Genomic DNA, 13,166 nt, shown 5'->3' with positions numbered 1-13,166 from the left:
AAAAACGATGTTTTTGCCTGACGTGTCTCGCCTTAACAATTTCAATTTAAAATCTCTTCCAACGGCTCTGCTCTATAGTTCAGACTGGTGACGCGGTGCACAATGACAGTTGGTTGATTTTCGCTCTCCACTTCCTGTGAAGTGATGTATCGATGTTCCGTAACTTCCGTTATTCCCTATGCCGTTTTGCAGTGCCCTTCGAACTGAACATGTTCGTTCCCTTTGGATTGGAATCTCACTTAAAGGAACACTCCGACTTTTTGGGACTTTAGCCTATTCACCTTATCCCCCAGAGTTAGATAAGTCCATACATACCTTTTTCATCTCCGTGCGTGCTATAAGTCTGTTTGACGCACCCACCGCTAGCCTAGCTTAGCACAAAGACTGGATGTAAATGGTTGCAGCTAGCATACTAATCCAAATAAGTGACAAAATAACGGAAACATTTTCCTATTTACATGTTGTGATTTGTATAGTCACAGAGTGTACAAAAACAAAGTCACATGAGACACAGACATATTTTAACCGTATAAATACTGGGAACTATATTCTCTGAAGGCGAAGCACTGCTATTTGGGCGGAGTGATAACCGCAGCACCTGAGACGAGCCGTGGTGAGGAGTCTTCGCAGTCCACTTACGGTCGAATGGAACGCACCTTAGTTTTAGCAGTTTATGCAACTGGCCCCTGGGTTTATGCTCATGTTATATTCTAGTCAAGCTCAATTATAGTCATCTTCTTGTTTTGTTTATCTGTATTTTGTTTAATAACTGCACTTGGGTTTAGTTGCAACTGGACTCCTCAGTGGACTACGTATTACAATGACTATGACTGCCATGCACTATGATGCTGATATTGTGCATTTAATATATATTATTTATATAATATATGCTAATATATTTATTAGCAATCCTAATAAAAATCATTTTTGAAAACTGTCTCCACTGATAAATAACACCAAAGAACGTATATTGACAACAAGAAGTGAAATTTAGCCACTGACGTCACCGCCATTATATGATAGGCTAGGGTGAGGTGCCTCACGAGATCCAAGTTAACCGGTCCGTTACGCTTTTTCCAATGGTAAGAGATACAGACCCTCTCATCGCCCTATAATAAGGCAATCTCCGATAGCAGTCTCAATCAATTTTGTGATCCATAGACGGTAGACCTTATTCACGGCAGTGCAAACTTAACGGGGATGAAAGCGAGGCTAGTGATAGACATGCCCACATGCATCTCTTCAGTTATATATATAACGTGTTTGTTTTTGAATTGTTCTGCTTACAAAACACTGCAAAAAATATCTTTCCAAGTAATTTCAGTAGACAAAAACTCCAGATAACATGAGCTGTGGAAAATTATAAGTGATCTAGGATCTTTTTATACAGCTTGAAACACCCGCCTCCACAGCCCCGGTCAGGGGATCTCTGGATAATCCGTAATTCGAATTACGGATTATCCAGAGATCCCCTGACCAGCCTCGCTCTCACATGGCGCTGCTCTGAATAAGGTCTAAGGTCCTGAAAGACAGTCAGTCATATCAGTGAGTAATGCCAGAATTTCAATTAAAAAAAATTATCTTTGATGAAAATTGTAAGTTGATTATGCGATATGACACCAACTACTTTTTGTATACTGAGTGCCACTATGACTTTTAAATAAGAAGGCTAAACCCATGTAGTCGTTTTAGTCTGCGCCAAAAGCATTACTGCACATTGAGTCAAGTAAATCATTATACATCGTTTATTATCAGCTTCCTTCAATGTCACACCTGCTCTCTTATTTGTACTTTCTGCACGTTACCTCTGCAAATGTTTTGACGCATGATCTCGCTCTGAATGTTGCCCATACCTGTCAAGTATCCCGTTTTGGCCGGGAAAGTCCCGTATTTTACCCTTCTTTCCCGCCGTCCTCCCGTATTAGGATTTTCCCGTAAATCTCCCGTATTTTAACCTGCGTTATTAAAAAATAATAATACCCCGGGCGGAGTAAAAAAAACAAAAACATTCCCAATCTGAGCTCTGTCACTAGCCTCGCGATAACTACAGGTAACGTTACTGTAGGTGGCAGTTGTCGCGAGGTTAGTGTGTGAGGTCAGACCATGAGTGACAACGCGGGGAAAACAGAGACGGATGATGGACGCTATGACAGAGCAAGGCACTCCTGTCAAAAAAACAAAACCAAAACCCTCATGTACTAGTAAATACCGCGATCGATCAATGGGATAGCGAATTTACTTTTCTAAAGAGGAGCAGGGTGGGGGACAGTCACACGTTTTGTAAGTTTTGTAACTGCTACTTTAGCATCTCACACGGGGAAGGAATGATGTATGTCAGCACGAGAAAGGGTGTTTAGCATGGTACGAAATATTGTTACAGAGAATAGGATGACGTTAGACAACAGAACTGTTTGCTCTACTCTCATGTAAAATTAACCACTCTGGCCCAGCCCACAAATACACTCCTTCCAAAACAGTTAAAACAAAGTCTGCAACAAATTTGTTCAATAACTCACTAAAAGAGTAAAGAAAAGAAAAACTGCAAATGAAAAGAAAAACTGTAAAAGAAAAGCTATATGAAATGAAAATAATGTGTGGAATGAAAATAAAATGTAAATGTAAACCATCAATGTTAAATGAACAGAAAATAGGCAAATAAGCCTTTAAATAAATGCTCTTAATATATACCCTATATATACCATACATATATATATACATATATATATATATGGTGTGGTGGGACTGCTCGCGGTGGGCGCTGGAAAATTTCCCTTATTTTCAAATCCAAAACTTGACAGGTATGATGTTGCCATGTCCACTCACAACCCGTATTCTGGGGCTTGTTCTTTGCGTTTGCATATGATTGAATGAGCAGTAGAGGATTGCGTTTTGGGGGGCTTATTCCAAGAAGGTCCGTCGAAAGGTCTAGAGAAAAACAGCGTTAAAAATTGACCAATTAATACAATAAAAAAATGAAGATGAATGAATGATAAATAAATAGTTTAAATAATATATAGTAGGCCTAGTGAGTAAAAAATGTAATTGTACATTTAATAATGTCATTGTAATGTAATAGAAACTCCTGCTTTTTGTGTTTTCTATGCTAATTGACAAAGAAAAGAACGCATGGAAAAATAAATAGGTCGCTTATTTTGTGCATGTTTTTCAGACCATTTGTTTGTTTCTCATGCGCAATCTGGCAACACTGTTCTGCTCCTACTGTAAACAGCGCTGTGCGCGTCGCTGCACTGGAGTCTAGGGGAGAGAGAGAGACAGGCACAGGGGTAATAGGCTCCGAACAAAGAGGGCTGAATAAAGTTGGAAGTAAAGGACGATTGTGACAGAGGCTGTAGGATATTAAGAGGGTAAGTCAACTAATTGTATTTCTTTCCTCGAAGCAACCCGATTGATTATGCAAACCGTTTAAATAGATTTTTAGCTGCATTGCTAACGCTGGAGCGCACTGGCCTGTCTGTGTATTTCACTTGGCCACTTACCACTGAACTAATCAACAAGCTCTACATCAGTTAATGTCGTAATGCAAATAACCCGCTGTTTATCCGTAGATTTGGGCAGTTACATATTAAAGCAGACAGTGACAAACAAACAAACGAAAGCAACAAAAATAATGGTTGGCTGTACGTCCAGAAAATGCGAGAGACAGACAAGTCCGCTGCACAACAGGCCTCGAAAATGATTTTTAGCGTTTCACAAAGACTGGTCCTCGTTTAAACGAGAACGTCCCAAACAGACGTGTACGTGTGCTACATGTGCGAGTGAATGGAGGCGTAGCTGCTACCTTTAAAGTGAGTGGGGGGTTTGTGGCACAGCATTTGATGAGCCAATTCGAAATAAAAATGCATGTCTATTTTGCCGAAATAAGCATAATCCTATATTTTTATTGCATGTTTGATTAATGCATATTGTTTTTCCTTTTCTAGGTAACATCAGCAAGTGGTGGTGTCCTCCCATCTCTCCCCTAGTTCTCTCATGCTGGCAGACACTGTCACCCATTTCAAATGTGCCTCTTCTAACAGTCCTGTTTGCATCAACTAAACCAAATTCTCATTACCAAAGAGTTGTTACCACAAAAACACATTTCATAAACCCACACACCAGCATTTCAGCATTCCAAAACAACGAATTCCAAAAACCTTTCAATAGACCCATAGGTAGTTTTATAAACGCATCATGGCCTCTGTCACCAAATCCTCTCACCCCGAGATCCCTGATAATCACAAGGAGAGCTGGCTGGCGCTGCTTGCTGCCGCTGAGACTTACAGCCAGACGACCGGTTGTGATTTGGCTATTTTGACCGCGTATAAAAAGTTCCGTCCCTCCGGGATCGAAGTGGAAGGAACGAGGAATAACGACGGGGGAGGAACTTCCGGAAGCAGAAAGTTTGATTATGCCTATCACGTTTGGGGACAAGGGGCACTGGCTGAGTCGTCACGGCGATACATGGATGACATCGCCGTTCTGCACTCCACCACTCTACTGACGGCACAGAGACACAAACGTCTGAATACAGTGGAGGGAGGAGCCAAACTGGGCTTGGATGTGCCGTCTGACAGGCTGGTGAGTGGTGATTCGTTACTGCTGGGGGAGGGGGCAGGGACACCTTGATCGCAACACCTCATGACTTTCTGTCTTCTTTCCAAAGAGCTTGACTGGAGATGGAGTCGGGACAATTAGTCCCAACATGAGGCTCTATTCTCAGAGCTATCCGTCCATCTACAGCTCAGCTGCTGCCATTGGCCAGCCAGGTGGTCAGCATGGAGAGCGTGAAAGGGAGAAAGCGGCGATGGAGGAGCGCGAGAAGGCTGTGGACTTAGAGGAAGAGGATGATGATGATGAAGAGGAGGAGGAGGAGGAGGAAGAAGAAGATTTGGATGGAAGGAGACGTAACCTGAATGAATCGGCAGGTAAGTTCACCTGTTGATGATACTAGTGTTTGTCACCTTTAGGTCATTTGTGAATTCAAATTCAACTCTCTCTATTTCTCAGGTGTCTTCTCAATGGATGAGGATTCTCTGTCCCGGGACTGTGAGCCCTTCTTTGAGTCTGATGGGGAGGAGGAGAGCACTGATGGTGAAATATTATTATTATTATTATTAGTAGTAGTAGTATTATTAGTATTATTTTATTTTTTTATGGGGATGTACCAAATTCTGACAAAAGCCAAAAATAACTTTCATGTTATGGCACATTTTTCATGTTTAGACATTACAGCATTATAATATAGCATAAATATATATTTAATTATTAGTTTTTTAAAAGATTAACTTTAAGTGGGTGTTAGAAGGTCATCTAAATGTAAAGATAGGGGAAATGAGCATACACAAAAATATCTTCAGCTCATAAAGGAACACTACTGTTCAAAGGTTGGTGTCAGTACTTTTGTTTTTAAAAGAAAATAATACTTTTATTCAGCAAGGACACGTTAAATTGATCAAAAGACTGTACAATTTGACAATAAAGACATTTATAATGTTACAGAAAATTTCCCTTTCAAATAAATGCTTTTGTTTTGATCTTTTTATTCATCAAAGAATCCTGAATACAAATGTATCACAGTTTCCACAAAAAAATATTAAGCATCACAACTGTTTTCAACATTAAATAAGAAAAAGAATTTTTTTTTTTAAGAAGCAAATCCGCATTTTGTAATGATTTCTGAAGGATCATGTGACACTGAAGACTGGAGTTCAGATGCTGAAAATTCAGCTGTACCATTACAGGAATAAATTACTTTTTAAAATATATTAAAATGGATAACAGTTATTTAAAATTGTATTATTTCACAATATTACTGTTTTTACTGTATTTTTGATCAAATAAATGCAGTCTTGTGCATAGGAGACTTATAATCTCTAATACCGGCTATGTTACCAATATAACATGTATTCATAGTTTAAAATCCTTATTCTGTGATCACGAGTGATTGGTAATATCATTGAAAGTATGGAAACCCTGTGAGTAAATATAATGACTCTCCATGGTTTAAGTGCTGTTCAAAGAGATCATTATCCGAGTTGTGTCTGACACTGGAACATAAATGTGTTTTTATTGCTGTTCATGTATTTATATCTGTTTTTATTGCTGTCAGGCTCTCTGAGTGAAGAAGCCCCTCCCCCTCCCCGTGGCTTGGCAATGGGTCACCTGGCATCTCGCTCGTCTAACCCCATGGCAATGGCTCGTTCACTGCCTGTGTCTGTACCTGTGTGGGGCTACAGGAACAACCATGCCCATCAGGGTGACTCCCATAGTGGAGAACGGGTCAGTTACACATCCGCTTCATGCATGCCCTCATCTACATACCCTTCTTCTACAGCTTTTTTTTTTTCCAGATGATGTATGCTCTTTTAGTACAAAATATGTGTTAAACTGTAGGTAGCAAAATTATGCCACCAACTTCGATAACTCGTTTGGCCAATATGGTATGTGCTGCGATGCACCATTTTTGAACAATTTCATACAAAATGGAAAATGATACAGAAGGAAATGTACACTCACCGGCCACTTTATTAGGTACACCTGTCCAACTGCTCGTTAACACTTAATTTCTAAGCAGCCAATCACATGGCGGCAACTCAGTGCATTTAGGCATGTAGACATGGTCAAGACAATCTCCTGCAGTTCAAACCAAGCATCAGTATGGGGAAGAAAGTTGATTTGAGTGACTTTGAACGTGGCATGATTGTTGGTGCCAGAAGGGCTGGTCTGAGTATTTCAGAAACTGCTAATCTACTGGGATTTTCACGCACAACCATCTCTAGGGTTTACAGAGAATGGTCCGAAAAAGAAAAAACATCCAGTGAGAGGCAGTTCTGTGGGCGGAAATGCCTTGTTGATGCCAGAGGTCAGAGGAGAATGGCCAGACTGGTTCGAGCTGATAGAAGGGCAACAGTGACTGAAATAACCACTCGTTACAACCGAGGTATGCAGCAAAGCATTTGTGAAGCCACAACACGCACAACCTTGAGGCGGATGGGCTACAACAGCAGAAGACTCCACCGGGTACCACTCATCTCCACTACAAATAGGAAAAAGAGGCTACAATTTGCAAGAGCTCACCAAAATTGAACAGTTGAAGACTGGAAAAATGTTGCCTGGTCTGATGAGTCTCGATTTCTGTTGAGACATTCAGATGTTAGAGTCAGAATTTGGCGTAAACAGAATGAGAACATGGAACCATCATGCCTTGTTACCACTGTGCAGGCTGGTGGTGGTGGTGTAATGGTGTGGGGGATGTTTTCCTGGCACACTTTAGGCCCCTTAGTGCCAATTGGGCATCGTTTAAATGCCACGGCCTACCTGAGCATTGTTTCTGACCATGTCCATCCCTTTATGGCCACCATGTACCCATCCTCTGATGGCTACTTCCACCATGTCACAAAGCTCTAATCATTTCAAATTGGTTTCTTGAACATGACAATGAGTTCACTGTACTAAAATGGCCTCCACAGTCACCAGATCTCAACCCAATAGAGCATCTTTGGGATGTGGTGGAACGGGAGATTCGCATCATGGATGTGCAGCCGACAAATCTGCGGCAACTGTGTGATGCCATCATGTCAATATGGACCAAACTCCCTGAGGAATGCTTCCAGCACCTTGTTGAATCTATGCCACGAAGAATTGAGGCAGTTCTGAAGGCAAAAGGGGGTCCAACCCGTTACTAGCATGGGGTACCTAATAAAGTGGCCGGTGAGTGTATATTGCCAATATACACTAACACTACCTTTCAAATGTTGGGGATTGGTAAGATTTTTTTAATGTTTTTGAAAGAAATATCTTATATGTATCAAGACTGCATTTATTTAATCAAGAATACAGTGAAAACAGTAATATTGTGAAATATTATTAGAATTTAAAATAACGTCTATTTTAGTATGTTTTATGTGAAATGTTGAAAACAGTTGTGCTGCTTAAAGGTGCCCTAGAATGTTTTTTTTTATTATTTTATAATGTTTCCTGGGTTACCCTTATAATGTTAGTATGTTTTTTAGATAAAAAATAATCATAATTTAGAAATAAATGGCATTTTTCCTAGCCTGCTTTTAGCCTCTGATTTGAACACTCTGTTTGAAGGGGCGTGTCTGCTGTGGGATTCAGTGTAACCGCGGCCACTGCTGTGATTGGCTGACATGCTTGCATATGAAATAGCTTGTACGCATTACATGTGAAACTCTCTCCCGAATACTTTTACTACTGCTATTATACGTTTTTACTATAACAGCTATCGAGATTAACGAATCGTGAGATGTTTTTTAAGTATTTAGATCTATTCCCATCACATAAAATGTTGCCGTGATGAGCATTGAGCAGATGACAGTGTGTTGATCGCGAGAATGAAGATCTTATCATTGCAAAGCAGTTTCTGCACTCTCTCTGCTTTCCCCAATGCAAACACGATGATGTAAATACAGTAAGAGCTTCGTTGTGCAGTAACGTGCGTCATTGATTTCATAACGAGTTTGGCAAGTGTCCAGATAAACTCGCGCTGTGTGGAAAGATTGTTCTTTGATCGCTTTCTGTATATAATTTGTTCACAATTTAAATACGATTATTTTCATCCTACTAAAAGAAACGATGTGAAGCTGATATTTTAGTCACTGGCTTGACTTACTGATGCATAAACAGTATTGAACGATTTTGAGAGAAATATTACCTGTCTGAACTTGAACAATTACACATCAGAAAGTGTTGCTTGGTAGCTCGATCCGAGGCCAGCTCTGTATTTGCCCAAGTTGAGGAAACACTCGGTGAAATGTTTGGAAATTTCCAGAGAAAATAAAATTAACCCATTGTTTCTTCAGAGGCTCAGATGAAGGAACTAAAAAATACTTCTGTTCATGTGTACATCCACACTGAGCAACTGCCATGCTTCGGCTGCGCAGTTCCACCTGGCATTGAGGGCTGGCATTATGCAAATATTTGGAGGCGTATATATTAATGATCCCGACTATTGCGTCACAGTCGGTATTGTGTGGAGAACCGACCGTTTTTCAGGGGTGTTTTTCATAAACGTGAATTAAATGAGAACGCGAAAACAGTCCAGTTTGAGATTCACTCTATGTCATGTCCATGCACTGAACTCTTGTTATTTGACTATACCAAGGTAAATTCAATTTTGAATTATAGGTCACTGTAAGAGACCGTGTGCGTCTGAGGCTGATTATGGATTGCTCGTCAACTGAGTCTTGCTCGATCAGAAGGAATAGGCAAATCCAATGATGCAGTTTTAGTATTTATTGAGGAGAAGTCAGGTACATGGAGATGATGATGGTTTACAGGTATCAATATGACAAAATAGGTGTGTATGTGTGGTTATCTGAAACAGAAAATACAATAAAATGTATATTAATAAACATGTAGGCTATAGAGGGGTTTCACCAACGTCACGTTCTGGGCGGTAACCCGGATGCGCGGCCATTATGGAGGCACTCGGATGTAAACAACAGCATGAATTGCACTGTTCATGTACTACTGAACACATTGTTACACTAATAAACCACGGAAAAAAACACGTGGTAGGTGCGAAATCATATAGAGAAGGACTTGGGAAGCAGGAGAGAGCGCAACATTTTGACAAACTAAAGTTAATATGTTTTATGTGGTCATATTATGTGGTAGCTGCTAAAGATCCGAACGAGTTAGCTTCTCTAGCACGTAACATTACTGCAATTCTTCCATCTATTTAGTATCCCGAAATAAGATACGTTCAGATTGTCAGTCCAAAAAAGCACAAGAAATTCGTTTCAAGTTACATCCATATGTGGTTTGAAATCCTATTCAAATCACATATCAGGACATCAGCCTCAGTCTGAACGATCGGATTTCGCGTGGTATGTCTTAAAATGCAAACGTCATTTATAGGAAACATGCTGAAAGTCACTGCCGAAACAATGCTGTGTTGTTGCAAAGTGCCAGACGAGCAGAAAAGTACTACCGGTATTTCTGAAACCGGCGCAGACGAGCGTGGGAAAAAAGCAGTAACGTTACATACCAGCCTCCTACAGTTCTGCCGTAGTAGTCCAGCGCGGCGGCTATACACATTTCCATGTTGTAACATTTAAAAAAGACAACATCTAACATTATATTGCAAATGCAACCCCTCCATCAACGCAAAGTCATTGCCATATTACCAAATAACATGCATGGACACACACGTCGGATCTGAACAGTTGCGATACACAGTGTGGACATCATTTTAGATCAGATTCCAATTTGATACAAAGATAATCGGATTTGGACTGACAGTGTGAATGTAGCCATAGTTAACTACGTCGACATTTTAGCCATAGTCAACGCTTCATTTACACCTGTCTGATGATGTACTACCTCTCTCAACCACAAACGCCTTCTTTCGTCAGTTTTTTGCACTCTTCTCTTTAACTTTTGACAGTCTATAGCACTCGACATGTTTTTTCCCGATGTGACCGATTGGTACAGACAAAAACTCGACCATTTTTCAGCAGCAATAATCAGCCAAATTTGCGAGTCCATTCAGTTCAGTGGCATTACGTTCTGTGCCTCCAAAATGGCCGACTTCCGGATTGATGACGCGTCGTGAAACCCCTCTATGGTTACATATAGTTGCATAAAGAAATGACCCGCAGTACGACCAAAATCCACTAGTGGGAGCTCTAACACTATAAATTAACTTGCATAGATGCCATAAATCTCCACATGGTGAAAAGTGCCAAAATAGGCGAACTATACATTAAATATAATATTTACGGTTATTTACAAGGCAATAACTAAAGTATATACAGTAAATGGCTACTTTATGAGCGCATATGGAGCGCCGTAACGGCAACAGCCGTATAGCAGTAGTGAATAACACGAGTATAACAACTTCGCCATCTGGGCTAATAGCTCTGCAATAAACGAGTCATTCATGCAAAATCCGTACTTACATCTTAAGGACGCACACAGCACTCATACACACAAGATTCGCGCAGGATAAACAAAGGATGGCAATTCTCTGCATCGTGAATACTGCTCTCATGGTACTGACTGGACTACACCAAAGTGAAAGCGCCTAGCGTAACCACGAGCGATCGGAACTACAACGAACGCATGCATTATGGGTAACGTAGTCTATGTCAGGGCACGGACTTTTAACAGTCACCTTTAAAGGGATAGTTCACCCAAAAATGAAAATTCTGTCATTAATTACTCACCCTCATGTTGTTCCAACCCCGTAAGACTTTCGTTCATCTTCGGAACACAAATTAAGATATTTTTGATGAAATCTGAGAGCTGTCTCACTCCTCCATAGGCTGCCAGGTAATTGCATCTGCCGGCCCAGAAAGTTAGTAAAGACATCGTTAATATAGTCCAAGTGACTACAGTGGCTCAACCTTGAGTTTATCAAGCGATGAGAATACTTTTTGTGCGCACAAAAAAACAAAAATAACGACTTTATTCAACTATTCGTTTTCAGGTGTGTGGGCCTCTGATGAGAGTTCACGAGAGCAACACGACGATTGCGCCAGAACTGAGAAGATGATGCAGATGGGTCTCAATGTAGTGTTTAAAATGGTTCTAATGTGTGTATTTTCTGGATGTCCGAATCGTGAGAAACCAACGAGAAAACGTAAAAGTGCCTTACCAATGCCGCAAAATGAATGGCTTACCTTTCACACTTTCCCATCAAATGATCGTGAGCGTCTTCTTCTCAGTTCTCGCGCATGGGTCGTGGCGCTCTCGTGAACTCGCGTCAGAGGCCCACACGTTTTTATTTAAATAAAAACTGTATTTAAATATATTTTGGGGGGTGAATCTATGTACTAAACATAAACGGGTGCAATATTATTGTACTGTATTATTGACCTAGTTATGGATATAATGTTTTGTTGCCAAGTCCTTTCTGACTACCACCCTTGCTGACATTTGGTTTATTTTGTAGAAAATTTTTATTACACTTCTTATAATTTTGTCATTTTTATATATATATATATATATATATATATATATATATAAATTACTTTTACATGTGTGTTCAGCTTGATTAAAATAACTCTTTTATTTCAGCTGGGCTGTGCCGATCTGGACCACATAGCTGCCAGTATGAAAGCCCTACTGGTTCCAGGGGCTACAGATGGAACGGAGATGTTTGGAGCACTGCCGCGACCTCGCCTTAACACAGGCGACTTCTCTCTTAAGCACTGAGAGAAGACCAATGTGTGCGTATGTATGTTTGAGCCTGCTTGAGAACGAGCCGTGAGCTTGTTTGTGTGTGAAAGTGATTTGAACAGAACTGGAGAGTTTAAAAGACACAAGGTTTGATGGATGTTTTTAGCAAAGATGTTGCCAAATCTGAAGCTTATCCTGCATATCATTAGTATTTCTATGGCGTTGAAAGTGGCAAAACCTTTACATCTGCAGCAGAAGGAGGAGGGTTTAATTAGCATGTCTTAATTTAAGAATTTCTTCTGGCTTTGACTGGATGGTTGTGGCAGACTTTTGTGCATTTCATTGAGAAACACTAACAGAACAAATGTCATAACTTCTTTACATTACTAATCGTGCCCTGTAACTGTCCTCTGCAGTGTGGGATTTACTGATAGTATATGAGCCTATTTACATACTGAGACACTCGCACATCCATCACCAGAGGAGCATTGTACATTAGCAAACACTACATGTTCTTGGAAATATAGACTACTGTGAATTCAGTAAAGTATATTCCATGGCAGGATTGCCAAAGCTGACTAGATGTTAATGTGAATGCTTGCAAATGATGTCATTCTCTGCCTGTGTAGACTCACTTTTATTTCCGATACTGTCCTGAAGACTTTCTATAAATCAATGCTTTGTAAAGCAAAAGGACAATGAGAGGACAAAGCTTTGAAAAAACACCAATGTTTGGGATTTTTCACCCAGAAATGACTTGTTTCTGCATTATAACTGATTAATGTGCTGATAATGGATATGAATGCAGGAATATGAATTGTATAATTGTTGATTAGTTTGATAACTTCTCTAAAAATGTTGCTAGACTGAAGGATGTGTCAAATGAGGGTTTACAACACTACAGATGTCAACCAGCTGTGTTCATCTTAAACATTTCACAACTGTTCAATGGTTAAGTAAATCCGTTTTGAATAAAAGTTATTTGTTGTTGAAACCTGTTGCCTTTTTTGTCTTATTTT

The 13,166-nt window shown here is 40.1% G+C and overlaps 1 protein-coding gene across 1 annotated transcript; it reads left to right on the top strand.

Annotated features, from left to right (window-relative positions):
• Positions 1-3,216: 3,216 nt before the first annotated feature.
• On the top strand, positions 3,217-13,141 carry akt1s1 (AKT1 substrate 1 (proline-rich)). The gene is made up of 6 exons (XM_056244194.1): positions 3,217-3,365; positions 3,942-4,578; positions 4,664-4,925; positions 5,008-5,091; positions 6,110-6,279; positions 12,046-13,141. Exons 2-6 carry the CDS (start codon positions 4,192-4,194, stop codon positions 12,181-12,183), a joined length of 1,041 nt encoding a protein of 346 aa, XP_056100169.1. The 5' UTR covers positions 3,217-3,365; positions 3,942-4,191; the 3' UTR covers positions 12,184-13,141.
• The last annotated feature ends 25 nt before the right edge of the window (positions 13,142-13,166 follow it).

This window comes from Rhinichthys klamathensis, unplaced genomic scaffold (genome assembly GCF_029890125.1).
Source record: "Rhinichthys klamathensis goyatoka isolate OS25496 unplaced genomic scaffold, OSU_Roscu_1.1 h1tg000937l_1, whole genome shotgun sequence".
NCBI lineage: Eukaryota > Metazoa > Chordata > Actinopteri > Cypriniformes > Leuciscidae > Rhinichthys > Rhinichthys klamathensis.
The sequence above is the reverse complement of the archived record's forward strand: the minus strand, read 5'-3'. Positions and strand labels throughout refer to the sequence as shown.